The sequence below is a fragment of the Scylla paramamosain genome, chromosome 2 (assembly GCF_035594125.1).
Source record: "Scylla paramamosain isolate STU-SP2022 chromosome 2, ASM3559412v1, whole genome shotgun sequence".
Classification (NCBI taxonomy): domain Eukaryota; kingdom Metazoa; phylum Arthropoda; class Malacostraca; order Decapoda; family Portunidae; genus Scylla; species Scylla paramamosain.
In genome coordinates this window covers 39949165-39974807 of record NC_087152.1, presented here as the reverse complement: position 1 = coordinate 39974807, position 25643 = coordinate 39949165, and the positions used below count along the sequence as shown (strand labels likewise).

The 25643-nt window shown below is 39.6% G+C and overlaps 2 protein-coding genes across 3 annotated transcripts in view; one reads left to right on the top strand and one right to left on the bottom strand.

The window, feature by feature from the left end:
* The first annotated feature begins 5022 nt into the window (after window positions 1–5022).
* On the top strand, window positions 5023–22896 carry LOC135114965 (eukaryotic peptide chain release factor GTP-binding subunit ERF3A-like). 2 transcript variants are annotated; one of them, XM_064031290.1, is made up of 9 exons: window positions 5023–5333; window positions 11916–12191; window positions 12945–13091; window positions 14112–14257; window positions 15323–15520; window positions 15986–16264; window positions 16512–16685; window positions 18622–18880; window positions 21017–21752. In XM_064031290.1, the coding sequence occupies exons 1-9, from the start codon at window positions 5147–5149 to the stop codon at window positions 21058–21060; spliced, it is 1710 nt and encodes a 569-aa protein (XP_063887360.1). In that variant the 5' UTR covers window positions 5023–5146; the 3' UTR covers window positions 21061–21752. The 2 variants fall into 2 exon arrangements, with proteins under 2 accessions (XP_063887360.1, XP_063887370.1); XM_064031300.1 differs by lacking the exon at window positions 21017–21752 and adding an exon at window positions 22739–22896 and having other exon boundaries at window positions 5024–5333.
* Window positions 22565–25643, bottom strand: part of LOC135114958 (peroxidasin homolog) — a 48834-nt gene continuing 45755 nt past the window's right edge. Inside the window, exon 19 of the mRNA XM_064031279.1 lies at window positions 22565–24229. Within this exon, the coding sequence (XP_063887349.1) occupies window positions 24143–24229 (87 nt within the window). The 3' untranslated portion in view covers window positions 22565–24142. The remainder of the gene's footprint in view (window positions 24230–25643) is intronic.

The following is a 25643-nucleotide window of genomic DNA, read 5'->3' as shown; positions in this document are numbered from 1 at the left end:
GTGCATTCTACTAGTTCTAACGCGTGCCTTGCTACCTGTCTCACTCATTCGTGGAAATACGTCTGTAAAATAACTATAATGCAATATTGCGCCATGCTATGCTACACGCTACTTACTGAACTGTTTGCAGGTACATCCTCACGCCTCGACAATGTGCCAATGTACTACACTGCGACAGCAAGACAGAGATGACACTTTTGAGGCTCTATATCCAGGATATCGGTATTCCTTGAAAAGAGAAGATGATAAGAAAACTTTATCTACACGACACAAGTGCCTCACGTGTCATGTTTAAATCCTCGTTTTCTTTTGCCTATCTCATGAGATTAGAATAACCAAGTTCCTAGGTGTACTCACTAGGGTTGTTTGATTACCATGGTAACAATAAGGAACAAGCAAGCAGCACTGCATAAGCAGGACAACAGGGCCTGTAATACGAGGAGATGGGCTACAGTGGCCTCGTCCATGCCCGCAAAGCTTAGATTCCCATCCGACCCGCACTCATAAGATTGATTACTCTTTTCTTTTTAAGAGGAAGATGATGCGTGCATAGTTTATACCCGCACACAGCCGCACTGCAGCCATCGATGCCCGCACCCGCAGTGAGGAGTGTGGGGCTTCCGAATAACCTTGGCTTACGACGACCATAGTTTGTCCATGGCACTGCCCTCTGACGGTGTATTTCTATACTGTCGATAATGGCTAATCAACGTGTACATGTCTGAGCCACTAGCGATGGTTAATATTTATCAGAGAAGGAGCTAGTGTGTATTGAGGCCCTATAGCGCTCAGAGAGGCAACGCTGGCACGCATGTCTTCATCACGAGGTGCCAATGAGCAACCGTAGTTGGCCATAACGACAATGTCGAATCCTTGGTTTCCTGTCAGCAAAGAGAGGAGTGTGTAGCCAGAACTGTGGACTCGTAGCTGTTTTGTATGATGGCAAGCGTTGGAGAAGTGCGGCAGAATTGTATGACTGTTTTGTTAATTAATTTGCTTTCAAGTAATGGCTGAAGTTCGATTTTTTTTTTCGTAAATAGGTAGTTTATTATCTTTATCCTATACCCAGAGAGAGGCTGGCAATTTCCGCCTTCTTTCTTTGTTGTACTTCTTACATATACCAATAAATCTATTAGTTTACCCAATTCTTTTCTTACTGCTTCAAAAGGTGCCGCAAATTTAAGCTGCTGTGTCAACTGTCAACTTACCCATGATCAAAATCTGTCCCTGAGCTTACTGGCCTGTTTACACATCCTCTGACAAAGCAGCTCCCTTCAGTGACCTACCCAGCCCCGATCCCGCCATTCACAGCCTGCAGTCCTTAGTTCATGTGCCTTCAAGGTCATCTGCTCACACCTGTTCCTACCGATTTTTCTTTATTTTCTTCTATCTTTTGTGCTTTGGTATGATTGTTTTGATGTGATGTTTTATATAACTTGTGTATTGTGTGTATGTGTTCTTTTCAAGGCGAATTATGTTATCTAATGATGTATTTCTATATGAGCCGTGCTAATTTGCTAGTTGTATCCGCAGCGACCTTATACGCAACTCTTCATTGGTAATCTCATGACAGCAGGTGCCTTGTGAAGCCCACGGTTGTGTATGACAGCGCGGCTAATCTCACCATCAAGGCTGCATGAACCTTGTCTGTCCCACCACAGCTAACGTATTGACCCGCATCCGCTCCCACCCACTGCAAGAAGCTAACCCGGCGCTCGCCCTGCACCCACACCCACTCTCAAAGTCAAATCCGCACCTGCTCCTCACCTGCTTTATATTTCACCACGCCCGTACCAGCCACTCCCTGGGAAGGCATCCACTGCGCAGTATCTCCTCTGTTCCCACATTTTCTCTATTATGGCAGGATGTGGTGACCTTCCTGACCCTGACCTTGGAGTGACCAGTCAGGTGAGAGAGTAAAGATGTATGTACTGTACCATTACCAGTATTACAGTAACAGTTCTTATTTATACTGATGTTATCATAGGTATTACTGGTACTAGTACGTAGTGTTGGGCTAGGAGGAGGAGGAGGAGGAGGAGGAATAGGAGAAAATATTGAAGTCAGGCCTCTTCGTGCTTATGTTTCTATTTTCGTTGTAACATTTACATGGAAGACAAGAGGAAAATGTGTGTGATGAATTCTTAAGAAATGTGTTTGGTATATATAGTTGTGTGTGTGTGTGTGTGTGTGTGTGTGTGATAATTATAATGATACTACTACTACTACTACTACTACTACTACTACTACTACTACTACTACTACTACTACTACTACTACTGCAGGCACTGAAAATATACATAGTTAAGAAAGGGAAAATTTATACATTATACGTACAAAAAGAGTTGGGCCAGCACTACAAGACTCATAGACTGAAGGAGGCAGTGAGCGTGAATACTTTACTCACGAAACCATCAGTTCTCGAGACAGTGCTTGAATGAGGAATGACAGTTTCTATAAGGCGTGGGGGAGAGGGGGCGGTTACTTGGGTTTCCAGTGACGGGAGAGGGAAGAAGGTTGTCAAGGATGAAGCCTTAAGCTGAGGTCTCACATACCGCCCCTCAATACTTTACGTCCAATTAAGGCCGTGTATGGAGAGGGGTTTCTCCACCTAGATACTGGGAGGGACTTGTGCTGAATTTGATTTATTTAGAGTAGAGTTATGATGGATGGGGATTAGACTGCCTTTCTATGTCTGTCTTGGTTCTGTCTATGTGTGTGTGTGTGTGTGTGTGTGTGTTCTTTTAGTTGTTATGCACAATGCCTACCATAAACCGGTTTTCTCTTACGTTACTGAATGCACAAAGCAACACAGCGTCTCCATTGTTCTTTGTTCATGCACTGTCTCGTGTTTCCTAAGTAACACTAGTAGTAGTAGTAGTAGTAGTAGTGGTGGTGGTGGTGGTGGCAGTAGTAGTAGTAGTAGTCCATATTCTCTCTCTCTCTCTCTCTCTCTCTCTCTCTCTCTCTCTCTCTCTCTCTCTCTCTCTCTCTCTCTCTCATCACATCCACTTATCTTCTTAGCCAATTGGTTCTACTTCCATTCTGTCCACGCCCTCCATCCATCGCAACACTCTCTATTCTGATGGACCAGTCAGCTGCCTTAAAGTTCCTCACCGAGTTCTTGTGAGACAACAGCAAAATGCTCCATATGTCTGTCTGTCTGTCTGTCTGTCTCACTGAAGCCGATTTAGGGGTATAATTAACGCTATCCAATGAGGGATTTAATCAACTCGCTCTGAAAGATGGCAAGATAAAGAAATCAAAATAAGAGAAAATAAGTAGATAGTAACTTAATAAAGAGAAAAATAGTACATCATTAACAAAAAAAAAAAAACTATATGATTCAAGAAGCAGTGCGGCAGTGCAGATTTCCTCCTAGCTTAGCCATGTAGTCAGGTGTATATAGGAAGTCTGTCAGCCCTAACTCTTGCTAACATCTGGCTAAGGACCGTTGTGAAACACTTCTGCACCGCACCTCCACTATTTTCGAAAGGCTCTACTTGAAGCTCCACGGGTTTTTAAGGGTATGTCTACGGTTCTATTGACAGATTAACAAGATTTCTGCTTTATTGAAAGGGGAAACGGTTTTGAGAGCCCGTCTGATCATCTCTGTGGCCTTTATATGAGTCGTGGTGAGAGAGCAAAGTATTAGTGAATAAGGGCCCAAGTTGCAAATTTACAAATTTGTAAGCAACAGACATGAACCGATGAAGATTGTTGGAAATAAGAAAAAAAAAATAGAATAGTTGGAAATAATAAAAAAAAAGAAGAAAAGTACCATTAACCAAAGCAAAGATACCTGCGTAGAAACAACGGGCACTGCGAAACATGGATGAAAAAAAAGTTCGTAAAAGAAATTAAAATGGCAAAGCAGGATGTGAAAAAAAAAAAGCTTATTCACTGACCTATCAAAAGACGGAAACAAGTTAATAATAGACGGACTTTTACGGTAGCTACTCGTTACACTGGGTGCTTCCAGCCTCATTTTATGTCGAGAAGTTGTAGACACGCCACGTACAGTAATACACATCCAAGACAGAAAAAAAAAAAACAGCTTATAAGTTTACTGTTTATAAAGTATGTAATTATTTGTATTATATAAGTACTGAAGTATACAACAACACTCACTTACATAATGGATGGGATTTTTGCCCTGGTGTTACCGCGGCCAGAATATTGATGTGTCAGTGTAGACTACGGCACGGTAACTTTTCCTGTGAAATCAGTTCTCTTGTAAAAATCCGCTGTACTATAGCTGGTGTGACATATAACTGTAGAATCATGGACACTGTATGAAAGTGTCACTTATTGTTTATTTGTTTCATATAGAATATACGAGTATATAGGTAGCAGAACAAGGAAATTACTGAACGATTAGCAAACTTAGAATTAGTGTAGTATATCATTATGGTCCGAGTTTCTGCTAACCAGATGACATTAGTATATCTTAGAGAAAGAGATCTTATGATACTGTATTACCTGATGACCGTGATATAGATTTGATTGATACGCTTACATACACTACACTCATGCCTCCTCCTTATAACAAGCCTCCTTGCTGGTGACAGAGAGAATCCTTGGATATCAGATGTAAGGAACACAGGTAATAATGAGAGAAAAAATAACCATGAATAATAACCACGTGATTGCAGTAAAGATACATTGGTATTTCATAAACGTCATCACACTCAAGCCGAAGCCCTCGCCACTCTAGGAATTTCGTCCGAATGTTTTGGCCCATTTTAAAATATTTTCGAAGGCTATATACGGTATATTGTTACCACGTATGAAAATCTAAAATCATTCTTTTTATTTCTGAGGACACTTATAATCTATTGTGCATGTATTATTTATAAAGTTATGGAAAATTGGCATACATTGGAATGCCGCCGGTAAAGAAATAAAATGTCCACACGTTTCACGTGCATATAAATAAACTACAATGTTATTAGATTCAATATAAATATGACATCAGGCCGGTGGAAATAAGAGAAAATGGGGAAAAGAGAAAGGCGGTGCTTCTCGTTAGTCAGGTGTCAGCCGCCATAGTGGCCTGCGAGAGTCCTTTCCGGCTCACGTTATCCCCTCCCCTACGTCAGCCTCGTCCCCAGTTCCGCGCCGAGGAGCCCTCCCATTACTCCACATGTCTGACAACACCAGTGCCCCGGACTGCTGGGAGGCGGCGGCGGACGAGAACCTGTCTACTATCGCCACCAGCATGTCCACGCTGAACGTCAACGCTCCGGTCTTCATCCCCAACGTAAACGCCCCTGAGTTCGTGCCCAGCTTCATGAAGGAGGAGACCGGCCAGACCCAACCAGCGGCGCCGGGTAAGAGCAGGGCAGGGCGTGAGGCCAGGGGCGAGCAGGCAGGGTGCAGCAGGGGAAGTAGGTCAGGCTAGAGTGGCCGAGAGCAGCACCAGCTGGTGGGGCACATGGGGGCCGCGCCTGCGGGGAATACAATGGCATGCCCGTGACAGGGGGCTCGGGTGGGCACAGCTAGCTGCACGAGGCGCGCCTGTCTGCCCTGAGGAACGCAGGCAAGCAGGGACTCCTGGATGTGGGTGTCTCACACTGGTGGAGGCAATCCCCATCTGGTAGGGCAGTGGGAACCCCAAGGGTCGGCACGGGAGGCTGGGACCAACATAGGAATGTCAGGTCTGGTCTGCAGACAAGTCTATCTGTTTAAAACTCGAATTTTCAGATTAGTGAGGCAGCTGATGCCATCCCTAGGGGTTAGGTCACTACCTGTGGACTTAACATTACCATCACTTTCAAAATGACTTTTTCATTTCCTCCACTTTACCAGTATTCCTGAAATCATACTGCACATGGTTCCCTGGCTTATTGTGACTCTATACTGGCTTATTAGATGGATGGTAAATGTCGGTGGCTACATTCTTTTAATTTCTACTGGGTCATGGTCAGCATTGCTAATTTTGTTGTAATTGCAGTTCCATCCAGTGCACCCAAACCAGGGGACATGGTGGCAGTGCAGGGTTGTTTGCTTGGGGAAGGTAAAAGTGAGACATACATGGTGACTAAAAATAAATAAATAAATAAATCCAGGTAACCACAAATTCCTAAGGTTTGTTGACCACAGGAGAGAATAAGAAATGAGGGAGCCATGCAGTACTCTTAATATCACTTGCATGCTTCAGTAATTTGTTAGTTGTGTTTCTGAACCAAAGCTAACTGACTAACCTCAGGGGAACACTAGTGACTTATTGCACTGGTGGGATATAACAGAGACTGTGAGGCCTTGAAAATGAGTACTAGTAATTCATGGACTTCAGCAATAGTGCCACATGATTGGTCAGAGATCCTGCAGGTGCTGTGAAGTCCTGACATACTTGTTGCACCATAAATTCCAGTCATGAACAGTAAGGCATTCAGATATTTTCTTTGAACACTGCAGCTACTGAGGGGCTATATGAATTCCTTATCTTGTGCATTATTTTAAATTTCTGATGACTGACCTTAGGATTTTTAAGAATACTCCTAAAAATGAGGTACAAAACTTGGGAATGGTTATAGTCGTGTGCACTGTATTGGTTGAAACAGTACTGAAACCTTTCTTCCATCATTATTTTTGTAGGACACTTATTCTCTGGGGAAAAAAAAATAAAATTGATTGTGATGAGGAAATAATAGAATAATAATGGAAACAACTGTGTAGAGCATAATGTTTAGGCAAAGAACAGCTTCCCTACCTCTGCCTTGCCTGCCTGACTCTTGTGGCTGTTTTATTTGCTTTCTATGAGAGACTTGATGTGGTTTTGTATGCACATTAAACTTTGGTTTATGGTACTGTATTATATCCAAGGGATTTGTATATTGTTGTCAACTATAATATGTGAACATACTCCAGAGGGTCGTGGGAGCAGAAATCCTAATTTGGATAGGTTATGTTCAAACCACAGGTCTATGAAGACACAATCCCTGCTGGTGTGATGAAGGAAGATTAGGGAGAAAGTAAGTGAAAATTACATTGTATGGATCTTGTCATTGCAGGTATTTGGATTTAGGATTTACCTTGCCAGAGAAATGAGATGATTTGTGTGCAGAAGTGCAGTTTTACCCTAACTATTAATAGTAAGATCACTGCGTTACTGGTGAGGCCTGACCCATTCAGCTCAACCTTACCAAGTCTCACCCAACCCATTGTAGAAAAGTGGTAATATTGAAACTCCTTCCTTGATCATAATGTTCTGATTTTTACTTCCAGACTTTCATGAAGAACTTTTGATACCTGGAAGGTTTTCATATAAAGTAAATAAAAAGCCAAGATAATTGCCTAAATTTTCAAAGGATAAGGAAGCTGTCAGTCTCAGGGAGTAGAATGCCAACTGCCAACAGCAGCATTTTGGACAGGGTGTAATGGTGAAGGGTATCTGTTTACTAAATCTAATACCACTTAATTATTCCCAAACTTTCTAGCAAATGCAGTGTGATTAAGAATGGTGGTTGTAAATGTTATTATTTAGTTTAGAAATGCTCTTCATTATTATGTTCAGAAAGTTTATCAAGAAAGGTCTGCTGTTGACTGTTGTCATTCCACTGTCTGATCTAGGTAGCCTCTTTTCTTTGAAAATTAGGTTAATAACTTCCTTCACCACTATATGAAGATTTTATAGCTATATAGGGATTTTTGTAGAAGTGTACATAAGAAAGATGATAAAATAAGGCTAAGAAAGAAGTCTATATAATAATTTAATTGCATTTATCTGCAACATCAGAAGTTGATATGACTTTGAGGCTTCTTTACAAAGCCTTCTGGAACAGTTCTCACTAAACCAAAAGTTTTGGTATAAGGTGCCCATAGGGATTGCAGCCTCAGCCTGAAACACACTGATCACAGGAGTCAATGTAATGCCTGGTCACATAGGAGGTACTTGCACATACTGAAAATGGCATGAAAGGCTCAGGAAAGATACAGTAAAAGTGCTGTCTTTCGGTATGTATGGGACTAAACAGATGCCAGAACATTGAATCTGCCAAAACATCAGATGTGAAATTCATCAGCTATATTAACAGTGAATAAGTGACAAGATAGGCTGCTGGTTATTTACCTATTTGCAGAAAACATAATTAATGTCTCCAAGGCATAATTATATAGAAATCACAAAATTTCAAGGGATTTTTCTAGAAAACAAAGCAGTTCAGCTTTAGCAAACTTAATAAAGTGTTATTTTTTTTAGCACCCTCCCATGAAACTTTCGGTGGCTCCTCTTCCTTACTTCCCTTCTCTTTGTGTCCAAAGCAGCAGGATTTGTCACACTTATAACGATCTGCTGGCCAGTCTGCTCTTCAACTATTGGTGGATTTTCGTTCACAGAGACAGACTCTGCCTCTCACACACTGTATTGCTAATATACCTTTCCTCTCCTCCTCTGTCTTTTACTTATTCATATGTTCCAAGTTTAAACTAAAAATATTCTCATCTACACCACTCACACCATGGTACCCACATGTGCTGTAGCCAGCAGGAGAGCCCACATGTGATGGCAGATGACCACGGCGTCTGGTGCCATTTTTAAACTTGCCACATGCCAATTCCTTTTGGAAATATGCCTGAAGATCAGATAACTTTTGGAACGGGACTATTTTGCAAAAGTGTTGAAACATCAGGTTTTCCAAAACATTGGATGCTGAAAGATGGGACTTCTGCTGTAACAAGAAAAAAATTAGTAGTAGAAAGAAGTACTATAATAACAAGTAACACATTCTTTACTTTAGCAATTGATAAAATCTTGTTTAGTATAATCTTGAAAGCAAGTGAGATCTGAGAATACTGTCAAGAACTGGTGAGTGGTCAGGTGGCATTTACAGCTTCATTTACCGTCGTCTTACAATAGTGTTCTATATATCTGCTCTTCTCAGTTTAGAATATTGTACCCTAGTTGTCAATAAAGTATGTTAGCCATGCAAATTATGGTGTGTTCGTTGGGAAGTGCAGGCTCCTAGCTACTGCTGTACAGTTTGTCTCTATTGGAATAAACTAGAATATTATGTCAAATTATCTTGTAATTAGAAAACCATTGTTTGGTGAGTGGTGAGGTCCATTGACATGGCACTGTTCAGATCAAGATATGTTTGCAGAACTTTTGTATCCTAATTACCTTCAGGTGGACATCAAATGGCAGCCTCTATGTCCTAACACATACACTTGGTAGAAATCCCCTTTTATTTGACTCCTGTGATAGATGCTCAGCAAGAGAAGTATCATTTTTGTCAGCTCATAGCTAAACATGTGTGGAAATGCAGTGGGCTTACTGGTACACCAATTGGTGCCTTATGAACTGTGGCTTTTAACATGAGGGTCCTTGTATTTGTTGGAGTTTTCAAGAAACGTATGTACAAAAGTATTAGTTTAATGAAGGCTACAATGATGAGTGATCACTTGTAATTAATTTGGCAACAAGTGGTCTTGAAGAGTGTTTATTGAAACAAAATTTTAATGTGCTATAACTTTTTTGGATGACATGTCAGACACACTTATGAAAAGAAAATTTCATATCAACTTAGGCACATTAATTTAAATAATGAGTCAGTGTTGGGCTTTCGGTCCACTTGCAAACAGCCATCAAAACTGAACACTTAAGTCTAACCAGGCCCCTCACCTGCTTGTCTTGCTGAGTGGAGGTGGTGAGCTGCTGAAGGCTTACCAACACAGGCATGCCAACAGCTGTTCAACCTGGTAGAACCTAAGGCTTGGCATGACCAACAAAAATATGAGATTGCAAAAAAAATTCATGACTCGCAACTACTTGAAATATCACACTGTGAAAGTGATTGAATCCTGCAACTTGTAGGTCAGACCCAAGACCGTCAGAAGCCCTGTTTATTTATTGTGTTGTATTTTAAGTGAATAGCAAACACAAGAAACAGTAAAAAAAATAAATAAATAAGATAAAATAATAATAATAATAATAAAAAAATAATTGGTAATGATTTAATTTTACTGTGATATTGTTGATGTGTAACTTCATGAAATATGCTTAAGTGGGAGTCATATGCTCTCTACATTTCATTATTGTTTAGATAATAAAACATATCTTCTGCTGGGCATCTATGAAACCAAATGTGCCAGCTTGGCATAACCACTGGAACCACAAGCCTTTTCCAGCATGTAAGCTTTGGAGTAACACACAGCTGTCTTATCTCTGCCTGTAATACACAGTTTTCTTATCTCATCCTGTAATGGATTTCCCTGTCAGAACGCTCCAGCCATATGAAGTAGGTTGCTACTGCTTGTGAGGTTTGAGGTGGCCATTGTGCTGGTGCCATGCTTGGCTTATCTATACAGTGTTGTCTATTTGGAAGCTGTTTTTCCTGTAATAAGTTTTCTCCAGTCTGGAATTATTTTTTTCAGTGTGATAATTTTTAGCATAGGCAATAGTAATTCTTCATGCAATTGGAGAAGCCTTCCTGGAGGAGCCAGGCTCAAGGGAGTTAAGAGTGTGTGTTGCAGAATGGAATGCAAAGTTGACATACATTCCCAGTAAGGAATGCTATGATTGCTACAGACAAAATGATTGCCAAGAAAGAAGGTGGTCCTTCATGTAGTGAGAGCTGCCCTGACAGTATGTGGCAGTGACCAGGGCTGCTACTTTATTAGTCAATGGTTAAAATGTGATGTAATAGAACTCCTCTCCTGGTATCATGTTGGTGACTTGTATTACAGTCAGTACTAGGACCTGGAGTATAGTGCACACATTTCTGTTGGTAGCATATTCTATCCATTGTTTGTTGTTTATGAGGATATGTTTTTTTTTTTTTATATGAAAAGTTATTTATCTTTCATTGCTGTAATTTGATTGTTGCAGCAAATACAGCCTTTGTAATTTGTGTTTAATGAGAGAGAGAAATTTTTTTTTATAGAATTGCATTTGTGGCTTTATTTTATTTTTATCTTATTTCATTGTTTTTTATTTATTTATTTATTTATTTATTTATTTATTTATTTTTTTATATCTTGAAAGGTGAAAGGTATGCAGCAACCACTCAGCCTTGTATCACCACATGCAGGCTCACACTTTGGCATTTCATAATTTATTTCATGTATCCATTTATGATTGTCAGCGTTGATGAAGTAATGGAGGATGTTGGCAGTATAGCAGCATATTTGACAAGTTTGGCTTATTTGTAGGAGTGGATAGAGAAGAGAGATTAAAGAAAACACACAGGTGAGACCAGTGGTGGTTAGCAGAGGCACCACTTGGAATTATCAGATACAGAATGAAATTCATAGAAATTTTATTTTAGCTCATGATTAGTTAGTTTTTTTGGTATACAGTCATGACTGCAAGATGTCATTGCAACTGATTAGTAATATTTGATATTGATAAATTTTTACACAGAAAACAGTAAGTGGGCAGGGGGAGGAAATAATTGTCAAATGGGAGAATCACGGTAGGAATTAATTGGTGTTGCCAAATGCAGATTTACCATACTGAACATTATAAATATGATACCTTATTGTTCTGGTCTTGTACTAGAAATTAACATATGTATATCACTAACAGTTGTGTATTGGTAAAAGCATCATGAGCAAGTTTCATAAATATAGTTGGAATTTGAAGAGGTAGCAATTAAAAATGGATGTGTAGTCATTGCTAAATGCTGATAAGTTTGTGTCTGGTTTTCTCAGAAGTCACTATTGACAGGAACATGAGTGTAAAACATCTTGATAACTTCTTAAATGATATCTTCAGAAAAGAAAGGATTGGACTACATGTACAGTACATGTTTTTAGTATTAAAAATAATGTGGCTTGAGATTTTCCAAAAATTTATTCCTTGTTATTTTCTGGTAACATTAAGAAATTGGTTTTATGGAGTCTTTATGCAAGCTTTTCCTGAGATTTCATGTTACACAATGTGTGTACTAAGAGCACCTTTATTCCTACAGATCCGCCCCCAGAACCGTCCACAGGAACCCCAGAAGACCTGGCTGTAACTAACTTGGATGGAGATGTCACAGCTGACTCATGGGAAGAAGCAGCTGATGCTGCTACCCCCTCCCCCAACCGTGAAACTCCACCTACGCCCCCCACTCCAGGCACCCCGGATGAAGATGAGGAAGAGGACAGCGATGAGATCAAAAAGCCAAAGAAAAAGCCATTAGATGAGGATGATTCAGCACCCAAGAAGGAACCTGTCAATGTCATTTTCATCGGCCATGTTGGTGAGTGTTGCCCTGTGAAGCAACTGATTACTGTTCTGAAATTTATCAGCGTAAATTAGTGCCATATTTGAAGGCTTGCTAGTGAAATTTTTGTTTATAGTCATTGCAGACTGCTCATATAGAAGTCACATGCCCTGCCTCTTTTGTCTCTTGACAGCACAGCTGATTGGTGCACATTTAATGTTCTTGCTGAAAGACAAGATAATGAGTGCACCTTGCTAGAATCTGTCCTTTGTGATCATGTCTCCTGTGCAGAATGACTTGTCCACTGTACATGTCTTGTAATAGAGAGATGCCTTCCTCCCTTCATTCCTCCATAATCTAAAATATGAATAGACCGTCATGTTCAGAAATTATCACTTGCCATAATTTTTAATTCCATTAGTTTGTCAATTTTATGAAAAGTCAGCACAGAACAACTGGTGATATAAACATTTATCTTGTTTCTTCAACTCAATATATGCTTTTGTTTATTTTTAGTCAGTTTGTACTTGTTCAACACATGATGGTAAATAAATCTTGTTATAATAGTTTCATAGCAGTTTTGTGATTTCAGCTCATCATTTTTATGATTGTTTCATTAATTTTAAACAAACATATCTTGAGTTGTACAGTTACTGCTGTGTCCAACAATAGCAACTAAAATTATCTTCCTTAAACATAATGTAAAATCCTAAAATGAATTGAACATTTTTCAAGGAACCATATAATTTTCTCCATGGGTAAATAATATTTTTCCTTTTCCTTTCAAAGATGCTGGCAAGTCAACCATCGGGGGTCAGATCATGTATCTGACAGGCATGGTGGAGAAACGGACGCTGGAGAAGTATGAAAGGGAGGCCAAAGAGAAGAACAGAGAAACTTGGTACCTTTCCTGGGCACTGGACACCAATCTAGAAGGTCTGACTCAATACTTATTTTCCTGTTTACTGAATAACGGTTTATGACACAGGTTGTCTGTGAATATCAGTCTTGAGTGATGTTTGATTAGTGTAGGTTTCTTTATGTTGAAGGAGTTCACTTATAAATGTTGATCATTGTTCTCATTGTTACAGAGGGCAAAGTGTTGTCTCTTTGTGACATGATGCTTTTCTCATGCCTCTCTTAGGGTCTTGCTAGTTGGCCCTGCCTGCCTCTTTCCAAAGTTTTTTTTTTTTTTTGTAGTGGTATTAAAGTATAACCCCCATCATCTGTACTCCCACTGGTAAAGTTTTTTCATAACTAAAGTTATTGCAGACTTGGATCCAAGTTCGAAAGATGCAACCATTTTGAGTTGATAGATGATTCAAAATATTTTGCATTTGTGTAAATTTTGTATTTGGTAGGATTTATGATGGGATTTTCTTAAGTATTTCAAAGTTTCACTCATAAAAATTTTAGTATAGTAGTTTGAAATGATCAGACATAAGTGCAAAGCATTCCATTGTCCAAATTTGAGTTGAAACGCATTGGAGAGTGGTGCTCAGTTTGGTGCTTATATTATTGTCCTTAGTATTCATTGCATACGTTCTTTGTTTTATGGTGATATTTTCTTACTTTCATCAAGTTGTGTAGTATTTTTATGTTTTTGTGGCTGATGTTGGTAGAGTAGAATCCAAAATCTGAAAATTTGTTTATTAAGAGGTGGAACTACTCTTGTGTAGCATAAAGGCAGAACTAAAGGCAAGTGTATCTCATGTTGAGGGAAGAACAAGGTACTTCAACTCATATATCATATAATGACTTTTAAAGTATGGGGGTTTTACTGTATTTAACAATTGTGTTTTCTTGTTTGACATTCATATAGTAATATACTCAACCTCTTAGCTTATTAACAATTGCTGTTTGTTTTTTGTATGGATTGTTACACTAAACAGTCAGTGCTCACTAAGCACAGTGGAGACTTGGTGCTAACTGTTCCACCCCCTTTCCTCTCCACAGAGCGTGACAAAGGCAAGACAGTGGAGGTAGGCAGAGCATACTTTGAAACAGACCAGAAACATTTCACAATCCTTGACGCCCCAGGCCACAAAAGCTTCGTGCCTAACATGATCGGTGGTGCCTGCCAAGCTGATCTGGCAGTTCTGGTGAGTGAAGAGCACCCTGCTATTTGTCCAAATGTTTGTGAGTTAACAGTTTATAAAGGTTTTGGAGGTGCTCTAATTGCAGTGCAGTTTAAAAAATGTTTTTTTTGCAGGAAAATGATACTGTGGCTGCAAAATGTCTACATTAACATTTGGAGGAGAATTGACATGTAAACTTGACTGCTATGGACTTCTGTTGTACTGTTTTCTTTACATTTGTTTTCATTTGATAGTTGGTCATATTACCTTTCCCTTTCAATACCATCTGCTGTTGGTTTGTCAATGATTCAATGACCTTAACAATGGAGGTAACATTCCTGCTGACCCATAACTCCTACAGGTCTGTGATGTTGGTGGGTCTGGCCTCTTACATGTTTCATTGTGTTACAAAAGTTCTCTAAATGGTTTAGGTTGGAGTTACTGAGCCCATTACCACATTATTCCATAGTCATTAAGGAACTTTTACTCTTGTGGGGAGGGGCATCATCTTGTACTAATAGTTACACTTGTGGATTTTTTGGTAATGGCTTGTGATTCCTTTCATTGCTACATTCTTTGGAAGGAGGCACAGACCTCATATGTCCATATCTCCATATCTCCATTAAAAGTACTCCACACCATCTCACTGTGCAATTGTTAGGCTTTACTATATACTTTGTGTTTTACCATAACTTTGTAAGGTTTAAGGCCCTCCTCTCCAGCATGAAGATGCTTTCATCACTGAACATGACTGAGACTGAGTCCTCTTAATGTCCATTGCCATTTCTTGCAGCAATTAAGACTTCCCTTCTGCAAAGCCTGTGTGTGCATAGAAAGAGTTGAGGTCTGTCTACATATATTCTTGTTTGATCCTGATGATCTTGTCTGGGGATGTATTTTATTGGGGCAGTGAGATGTGAGATAGAGATGGTGATGGTGAAGCAGAGCAAGTGTAAGGCAGGGAAGACTAACCTGATACCTGTTCTTGGAGCTCCTGGCATCTGGATGCCCATGATAGAATACTCTCCACATGCTTTTGTTTACTCATCTCATCATTGCTTGCTAAAGGAGTAACATTTCTTATTTCAGGTAATATCAGCAAGAAAAGGAGAGTTTGAGACTGGCTTTGAAAGGGGTGGCCAGACCAGAGAACATGCGATGTTGGCCAAGACGGCAGGTGTTAAGCACCTCATTGTACTCATTAACAAAATGGATGATTCAACTGTGCAGTGGTCAGAAAAGCGCTACAATGAATGTAAAGAGAAATTGGTACCCTACCTCAAGAAGGTTTGTGTGACAGGATTTTGCGTTGTCAGAATTACAGTTTGCTTCCTCATGTCATCCGTTTGATGCATATTAGTATGTAGTATTTATTCATATACTGATAGGGTGATCCTCGAATTTGATCTTATTAAATTGTAGTGAGGAGTTTCAGTAATGAAGAGAAAATTATTATGACCAAACAGAATTTTTGAAGTTTGTAGGAAGATCACAAATGTATTATTGAATGGATTTGGATGGGGATAAAATCATAGTGGCACTAACAACAAAATGAATGAATGTTGAAAATTTAATTTAGATTATTGTCATTGGAGGTATTTAAGGTGACTTACTGCCTTGTCAGTCTTCCAGATGTACATTCTCAGCAACATTAGTCTCCTTATATATTTTATGTGAACTAGAAAGCTGAATTTTATAAATTTTGAAGAATGCCAAATGACATTGACTAATTGCAAGTTGATTTGTTTCCAGGTTGGCTTTAACCCCAGTAAAGACATCATGTTCATGCCATGCTCTGGCTTGACTGGTGCTAATCTTAGAGAGCAAATTGATGAAACCCTTTGCCCGTGGTACAAGGGACCAGCGTTCATTCCTTACATCAACAACTTGCCGCCACTCAACCGAAACATGAGCGGACCTTTCATGATGCCTGTCGTGGACCGCTACAATGACAGAGGCACCATTGTCATGGGCAAAGTAGAGTCTGGCTGCTGCAAGAAGGGAGACAACATTGTGGTCATGCCTAATAAGGTGAGCTGCTGGTAATGCTTTAAGAATGCCTAGTATTTCAGAATAAAAAATGAGTAGATTGAAAACTCTCCAGAAATATAGACTAGCAAGATGTGGGATAAGAGAGCTTACTTGGAAGGATGTTATTTTAGAATGAGGATTCTAAGATGTTAATGTGAAAAGTTACCATTTCCGGGGTACTAGACAGACCTCAGCAGCTACCTTAGTTATGATTTTTGAGAATGTATGTATGATTTTGTTGTTGCAGACCCCTGTGACTGTGGACATGCTTTGGCGAGATGAGGATGAGACTGGCACTGTCAACTGTGGGGAGAATGTTAAGGTGAAGCTGAGGGGAGTAGAGGAGGCTGATGTAGCTCCAGGCTTTGTATTATGTGATCCCAGTAACCCTTGCAAGACTGGCAGAATATTTGATGCTCAGGTGAGACTTATTTCTGCCTCTGTTTGGTCTGTGTTTGTTTTATAAAACATCTTGTGAGTGTGTGCAATTTTGATAAATTTTATATGAACTGTGTAATGTAGGTTTACTGTTTAGAAGTTCTCATATGTTATAGCAAAAATGTGGAAGAAAAGGTTTGAATGGTGATATTTCATATCTCACTAACTTTGGTGCTACTTATTCAGACCAGCCTTTTTCAGTATAACCCAGAGTCCAAGTACTCAGTAAGTATATATATATATATCATGGAATGATCTGTATTGAAAAGTATTATAGGTGTCATGAGTGGATATTTTGGGTTGAGTGTGGAACTAGTGAATGTGTCCCAGACCATTAGTGGCACAGAAGTTACGAGACTACTGTAGGAGTATTTACCTATACATTAATCCCTCTGATATGTGGATGTTCAGCAGCTGGACTCATTAATATCCAGGCATCACCACATCTGGATATGAAACTGGACACACACCTGGACATACGTACACACACCAGCCAGTGTCACACTACACAGTCCTGCGGCACTACAGCACTGCTGCTTGGCCTAGAGCTGTAAGAGTGTATGTGTTTTGTCCTCACTTATGGAGTGCCGCAGTGGTGCAGCATCATTGTAGCACGACTCAGCGCTTTGCAGCAGATGTGGTGGTGCTACAATAGTGAGATGCCTCTCAGTTGTTGGTGATTTCACAACTCAGGGCAGCATAGTGTGACACTGGCCTTTCTCTCTCAGTCTCTCGCAGGCAAGCCAGTGTGACTAGTGTTATGGCAAAGAAGTGGTTTTTCCACAAAAAATAGTCTGTACTTTAGGTTTGTGAGCTGGACATGGAAATGCGTATACAGTACTTAGTATATGTGTATATATTTTTATCATCTGCAGATGTGGTGTATATATTTGCAGTAATTTTCACTGACTGGTATTTCATGCACTTGCTGCTGTTGTTTCACTCACCCTCACAACCACAACTCTTCTCTTCCCTGTTCCTGCTGACTCTTGGTTATATTCCTATCTCCGCCATTCTCTCACCTGTTGCCTCTTACCATGGAGCAAATGTTTGCTTCTATGGTCAAATGATTTTTTACAATATATTATCACATGAAATGAACAAATTTAACATTTGTTTGTCTACTTTATGAGGCTTCACCTAACATATGCACATAGAGAACATAAATCACCTTGAAAATATGCCATCTTGTATATTGTGGCAGATATAAGACAAAGACAGAGGGAAAAAGGTAAGAAATCTCCATGAATAAGCATTTGGGATATATTTCATAGAAGAAACATGTCTTAGAATTGGTTGTATATATGTAGGACATACAACCAATTCTAAGACATGTAATACATACATGTATGTAATACTGTACAATACCATTTTCCGTATTGATGTTCAGTAAGTCACGAGAATTGTTCAGCCTTGCAGTACCTAGACAGATGCACTGTCTGAATGTGCTGTTCAGGAATTGGGATGGGTATTGGAGGGATTATGGTACTGCTTATGCATAATGTGCCTGGTGTGTGTGTGATTCACCTACAGTCGTCTGGTGGTCACACAGCCAGCCATTACCCTACAGAAAGAGCTCAGAGTTCATAGTGACCGATCTTTGGGTAGGACTGAGACCACTTACACACCACACACCGGGACAGTGAGGTCATAACTCCTCGGGTTACGTCCCGTACCTACTTGCTGCTGGGTGAACAGGGGCTACACATTAAGAGGCTCGCCCATTTGCCTTGTCACACCTGGGATTCAAACATGGGCCTTCTTGGTTGTGAGCTAAGTGTGTGTGTGTGTGTGTGTGTGTGTGTGTGTGTGTGTGTGTGTGTGTGTGTGTGTGTGTGCGTCCATGGATCTCAGAATGAGTGCATGTAGCCATCATATCTCTATTGCATATTGTAATAATATTAAATTTACCTGCACAGGTTGTGATTCTGGAGCACAAGTCAATCATCTGCGCTGGATACTCAGCTGTCTGTCATATCCATTCTGTTGCTGAGGAGGTCACTGTCAAGCTCCTGTTGTGCACCTTGGATAAGAAGTCTGGTGATAAATCTCAGTTGCGGCCCCGTTTTGTCAAGCAGGATCAGATTGCCATCATGAGGTTTGAGACGTCGGGAGTGATCTGCATGGAAGCATTCAAGGACCATCCACAACTTGGTCGCTTCACGTTAAGAGATGAAGGTAAGTGTAATTGATGGGGAGGTGGGCTTGAGTAAGTGAGAAATGACATATCAAAGTTTGAGGTGTGTTTCCATAGCATAGGAAATTAGGACAGGGCTGTTATTTGCCATAAAAGGTGACAATCATCAGCTTGTCTACACCATGGCCTTGAAGGCCTCTGCTGGAGTTCCACCAGAATCTGATATGATTAGCTGATCTTATCAGAAGGGGATGTAAGGAGATGGTTATATCAAAGTGTGGCAGAGGTAAATCAAGGCTGCTATCTGTCCTTATGTTGAGAGGCGAGGTTGTGCTTGAGTTCCTGACCTACATGCAAGGGTCATCTCTGAAGCTCTGCTCTTTGAACAGGTCCATGAGTTATGTGGGTTTTCATTAAGTTTTAGGGATTTTGTGTGTGTGTATGTGTGTGTGTGCATCCATATGTGTTTTATAATGTATCATCAGTGTTTGAGGATGGTGTGCTGGACTTATGGTTGGTGTCTATAACCTCCTTGAGAGCTTAAAGGTTGTGATAGTTCAATCTGTAAGGTTGAGCCTTCATGAAACCCACTCCCTATCCACCCACACAGGGAAGACAGTAATTGGCTGAAAAGTTAGCTGATTTCTGTTGCATACTCTTTTCAACATTACTAGATAGTAGCATTCAGAAAAATAATCAGATTGAGTAAGGAAAAGACATGTGGGTTATAACAGGATTATAAATGTTTATCATGGTTTTTATTATGTGTATTTTCATGGAATTATTGAGGAACAGTAAAAGTAAATGATGGGAAGTGAAAAAATTCAGATGATGGTGGTACCAGATAGATAAAGTAGAAAGGAATTAAGTTAACTAGTTTTCTATAACAAATTCTAGGTGATAGGTAACATTAACTTTGCCTTTTGTGAGTGAGTCTTACCTTACAGTGCAGAGCTACCACCCTTCTTGAAGAAAAATTTCTCTCTCTCTCTCTCTCTCTCTCTCTCTCTCTCTCTCTCTCTCTCTCTCTCTCTCTCTCTCTCTCTCTCTCTCTCTCTCTCTCTCTCTCTCTCTCTCTCTCTCTCTCTCTTTCAGAAAATTATCACACACATGCACACACAAACACTGACACAAGTTATCAGTGTGAGTGAGAGGATAGAGTAAACTGCATTTTTCATTCTTAAGGTCATATATTTATGTGGTTATTACTTTACAAGTATGTATGGATAATGTTTTTCTCATATGCAGTAAAGAAATAATTTTAAGGGAAAAAGTTAGCATATCACCATCTTTGTGCTGTTTAGTGTGCTGCTTGCATAACTTGAATATTTAAAGGAAACCTTTCTGACTCTTAACAGCTCATAGATAGAACATAGTTATTTCTTGATTAACTGGTAAATAAATAAGGGAAATTAAATAAAGAAGCTAAATAATAGGCAATTTATCTTACAAAAATTGATGAGAAGAACTGTTATTTAAGATATTATACACTAAGAGAGACAGGAGAGAGAAAAATAATAGTTATGAGCACATTGGATTGCATAATAATTGACTGTCTTAGCCTCTTCCTCATTGCTGCAGAGTTGCATCGCTTGCTATTTTCATGTTAACTGCTGCTCTGATCTTGCTTACTTAGTGTATGCCTCCCCTCCTCTCATTGCCTTGCTGCACAAGACTTTCTACTTTCACTCTTACACTGTTCACTTCTCTAATGCAAGAGTTAACCTGTATTCTCAGTCATGCATCCCTTTTTCTGGTAAACTGGAACTCCCTGCCTGCTTTTGTATTTCCTCCTTTCTATGACTTGAACTCTTTCAAGAGGGAGGTTTCAAGACACTTATCCTTTAGTATTCAACTCTTTCAATAGGGAGGTTTCAAGACACTTATCCTTTAGTGTTCTGTTATCATTTCTGACTTCTTTTTGAGGACTGGCACCTCAGTGGGCCTTTTTTTCTACATTTTTCTTGCCCTTGGACGGTGCCCCTCTTACATTAAAAGTATAAATGAATAAATAAAAATAGTTATTGTGGTTGGAGTGCATTATGATGAATATAAATATAAACTTGTAGCAAAGTGTTGGGAATGGAGGAGGTACATATGATATATGGAATCATGTTATGTAAGGTTTATCAGGTTAGTTTTCATTTATGTTAATGCTGTATTTTTTTGGATTTCAGGCAAAACTATCGCTATTGGCAAGGTCTTGAAAGTTTTGGAATAAGATGTGAATAAGCAATCTGCGTTGCGACACCCGCAGATGCCACAAGAGTATTTATGTGCAATCCCTTTTAGTGGTGTCTTGCTCTTGTTTGATAATAGAGCCTCTGCAGCTTTGTCAAGGCTCACTTGATTATTTGGCCTTGGGAAATCCAAGAAGATTTTAAGTCGTGAGAATCACACTATGGCAGAAACGTGAAATTGGTCCATCCACCAATCATCCTAAGAAAATCAAAGTGTGCGTGGGTGTCCTGTCAGAGTCTCCGCCTTTTCCCTCTACCTGCCATGCTCAACCTTCAAGACCAGTCCTCTACAAGAGTTGTCACCCTTGTAGTCCCAACAGGGGGCAGGCTCAGGGGAGTGTCGGAGAAAACATGTATATAGAGCCAGTGTGTATTGTCTCTTTATTACAGAGAAACAAGTGTTGTGCAAGGTTTCTTGAGGTAGCTTAATGAATGTGAATTTTTGCCCATATTCCACAGGATACAATTTTTATAGTTATGGGTAGGAGTTCATTGAGGCATGACAATGTTGGGGAAGCCTTTGAATAAGCAGATTAGGCCTTGCAGGGGACTAGATTAATGCACTAAGCCTCAGGAAAGGTTCTTGCCAGTCAACTGCTGCAGCAGAACTGGTATTTTTACTGGTGACTATTTGACATTTCCCATAAAATACATTGTTTGTTTGGAATACTGAGATGCGACTTTCATTTGCCAGAAGAAATGATTTTATTGTAAATTTTATTAAGTACCTTCCGTATATTACGGGGGGCAGTGAGGGTGGAAGCAGCCAAGACTTGGTTGTTGGAGACTCACTAGTAAAGACAGAGAAGGTGACATATGGTTTATGACAGTAACCTGCTATAGCCTTCCAGAGTGGAACTTGTTTGAAGATTTTCCAAGGATGAGATGGCAGTGGCTATTCCTTCTTATGTGATAAATAGCAACTCTACAGGTATCACTCGCATCCTCACTTCCTCCTCTGTGCCTGAGGTTGCACGTTTTAGTGTTAACATGCAGTGGCTTAATATTTTTGGTGGTTCTCCTCCTCGGAGTGTTACAGCTGTCCTTTAATTTGCGCAGCTGGCCAGTGGTGGGCTGTCCTTAGTCCAGATGGCACAGGGGAGGAGATGGGACATTGCCTGTGCAGTGTGAGCCCATTGCTACCGCTAATCTCGGGAGTCAGGGCTCCAGAACTCCATAGCCTTTTTTGTATTTTTTTTAATACATATTAATATATATATGAAATATATATATATATATATATATATATATATATATATATATATATATATATATATATATATATATATATATAAGCCTTCACCTTCTGGACTAGAATGAGAAAAGCTCTGGTGCTATGGAGTGTGCTGGGTGCCTTGCTCTGCTCTTCATCATCGTGGCTTGTTCATGCTGCTAAATTGTTTGAACTTTTGTTAAATTTGAGCTACTGTAAGTAATTCCCAGTGGAAGGACTCATGGTTCCCTATGATAATTATATACTTATTGTTTTGGCAGTTTATTAGGCTTAAAAATAGTTTAGTTTATAACTTTTTTATTTCAAGAGCTGCCAGTAGCCCTTGTATAAAAGTTATTTATATATTTGCTGTTGCAAATTTTTCTCAATAACCCAAACTTTTTATTGTGGTTATCCTGTCTAAATGCAAAACTTTGAATATACAGGATGTGGAGGGTGACTGATGTTTACTTCCCCTTGGCTTGTCTTGCTGTGTACCACCACTACCAAGTTGGTCCCAGGCCCCCGCTCTCCACCCTCGGTCTGCTCGTTGGGACCTGTGACTTTTTTTATGTAGACAGGGCAATATCAGAATCTGATTTTTTGTTATTGTATATTTTCATAGTTACACTGGCACAAATCAGTGGTCTTATATATTAATATGGCTTCTATAAATTCTATGAGCCACTTTGGGTAACATACATTAGATAATATAGTATATACAAAGATCTGAACTGAAACTTAAATTTTGATGGTTAAATTGCATATATAATACAAATTTACATGATGTTTTCTCAATAACAGGATGAGTATGTGGAAGACTTGCACATGAGTGTCACCATTCTAACATTCCTAGTTTATAATATGAATTTACATCCCCATGGATCACTGCTATAAAAAGGTAATGCTATGTGACAATGAGCTTCATAGGCAAACAGGGAGGTTTGTACTCCTCTTTGGATGAACATGTGCTACTTGTCAGAAGATATTCTAGTCCATGCCTGAGTAACACTCGTTAATAACTGTAACACTGCCGTCATCTCTTTTCTTACTCATCCCTGTGCGCCCACACCACCACCTCTCCTCCCCATAGGAAAGGTGTCTGGTGTATATGGGAAGGATGAAAGAGGGCTGGCAGCAGTGCCATATTTATACAAGTGCTAGTCGTGTGGTGTGGAATTTCTGCTGGCAACAATCTTGCACGTAGCATAATATAACCACATGTGCCTTAAGATTAAATGGTATGGAAGTTAGGTCCAAGTATGTACAGCGAAAAACATAAGAGAAGTAAAGATTTCTGGTCTATAAATCTGCATATTGATACATAATCTTACAAGGGATTAGCTACCATGATTTAGATTTTCTTCGCTACCAGAACTTAACATTTTTTGGTTCTTCTAATGTAGTAAGATCAGAGATATTAGATATTGGGTAAAATTTAAAAATATCAATATACTATAATAATATCATATACATAGTGTTTCTTTGATGGACCTTAATGAAGAATGTGGACTCGGGAAAATACTGCACAATGTATGTACTATGTAGGTGATTCAGCTTGCAGGAAGTTGTAGTGGAACTTGTTCTGTAATCTGTCCAAAAATACTAATGGAAAAACTTAAATTAAACAACATGTATAATCCAGTGTATGAAATGAGTGTGCCACTGGGCTGTCTTAATGTATTGGTTATGAGCAAGCCATGGCCTGGTGTGTGAAACAGAAAAGTTTACCACATTCACCATTATTTGATTGCTCTGAGTTATATACGAGGATGCTTTCTTTACTTAAGTCTTTCATCCAAATTCTTAAGAATGTTGTGGAGCTGAACAGGGGGATGCAGTGTTGGAGGTCAGTGGCCGAGCCCATAGCCATAAAAGAAGGATTGCTCCACAGTAGATATGGCAGGGCCATGTAAACTTTTTGCTGTTGAGAACACCTGCAGGGAAGGAACCTCCATTAATTCAGTTAAAGTTAAAGTAAGTAAAGGTAAGCTGCAATATGAGAAAAATCTTTGTTACAGAAATTACATGGACATTAACTTAGCCCTCTTAAAATCTTGGCATTTGTCACTCAAATTAATTGGCATTTCTGTGATTCATGAAAAAAAGTGTTTTGAATTTTGTAAAAGGATTTTTGGGCCTAAGAGAAGCTTGGAGAAGATAAAGACTCGATAGGCACATTCCACTTATGCTAGAGGTGGATTAAGATGTACATTTTTTTACCTTTTCTCAATGTGGTCTGACAAGATTTTCAGTTTATTTTTATGTGAGTCTTATTGACTTAATTGGTTTGTTGCATGCATTTCATCCTCATTTTCAGGCACATGGAAGACAACATTCTTAAGTATGTCTTCCCAATATGGACCGTGGTTGCTGTCTGACGGCCATTGAGAGAGGATGTCTGACAGCGCACCACCTACTACATTCACTGGTCGTCTGTCATTGCCTTGCACAGATATATTAATCCAATTCATTGGTGGTTTAAGAAACTTTATTTATATTAACTGCAGAGGCCACATGGTCATCTAAGGGAGTAAACTGGAGGAGTGCCCTTCACTATCCACTAAAGACAAGATATAACACCCAATTCAACAAGCAAGAAACACAACCCATAAGAGCCATCAAAAGTTTTTACCAGTCCAAGATCAGTCTCCCAGGGACTACATGTTTCTTCTGAGAGAGAAAGCCATTCTCGGGGTTGACAATTCAGCCTGAGTAAGGGCCATCCTTGAAAAGAGGCTGCTTTACAGTGAGTGGTACAGTCAGTGAATGCTAATCTTGTGTCATGGCGGCACATGTTGCTTGTGGAGTGCGTTTTACTGAAGGCCCCCAACAAGCATAAAAAAATGGGGTGGGACAAATTGACTTATTAGCATCTCAAGTGCATCTTTCCTTCTCATTAGGGATACCCAAAGCAACAATGACCAGTATTAATTACTAGATTCCATTCATTGTGTCTGGTGATGCGAGATTGGCTTTTTTCTTGTACTGAAACGCATTATGCTCTGTTCATGCAGTGGTGTTTGTATTGATGAGTGTGAGGCAAACAAGTCATGGTGATACCATTCCATCACAGATCTTCACATGTTGGGCTTGAATGGTGTCGATATAGTAATTAATTCAGTTATTTAATGCAAAACTTCCAGAACCTCATGAAAATTCATCAAGGGAGACCGTGAGGAATGATCTTTTCACAGCCATGATGGTGGCATTCTCACTGCTTTTCAGCTGCCTTGCTGTAAGAGTTGAATTAGAGTTCAATTGCCTTTGTAGAGAAGCTAGTTGGCATGAGGCAAAGATAAAGGGATGCCACCACTATGGTTGTGAAAAGAATTACTTGCTGCCTCCCTT

Bases quoted from the DNA above. Each gene is read 5' to 3' on its own strand.
- LOC135114965 (XM_064031290.1), top strand. From the start codon at position 5,147: ATGTCTGACAACACCAGTGCCCCGGACTGCTGGGAGGCGGCGGCGGAC. The intron at 5,334-11,915 runs GTAAGAGCAGGG...TTATTCCTACAG, and splicing joins GACCCAACCAGCGGCGCCGG to ATCCGCCCCCAGAACCGTCC. The intron at 16,265-16,511 runs GTGAGCTGCTGG...TTGTTGTTGCAG, and splicing joins TTGTGGTCATGCCTAATAAG to ACCCCTGTGACTGTGGACAT.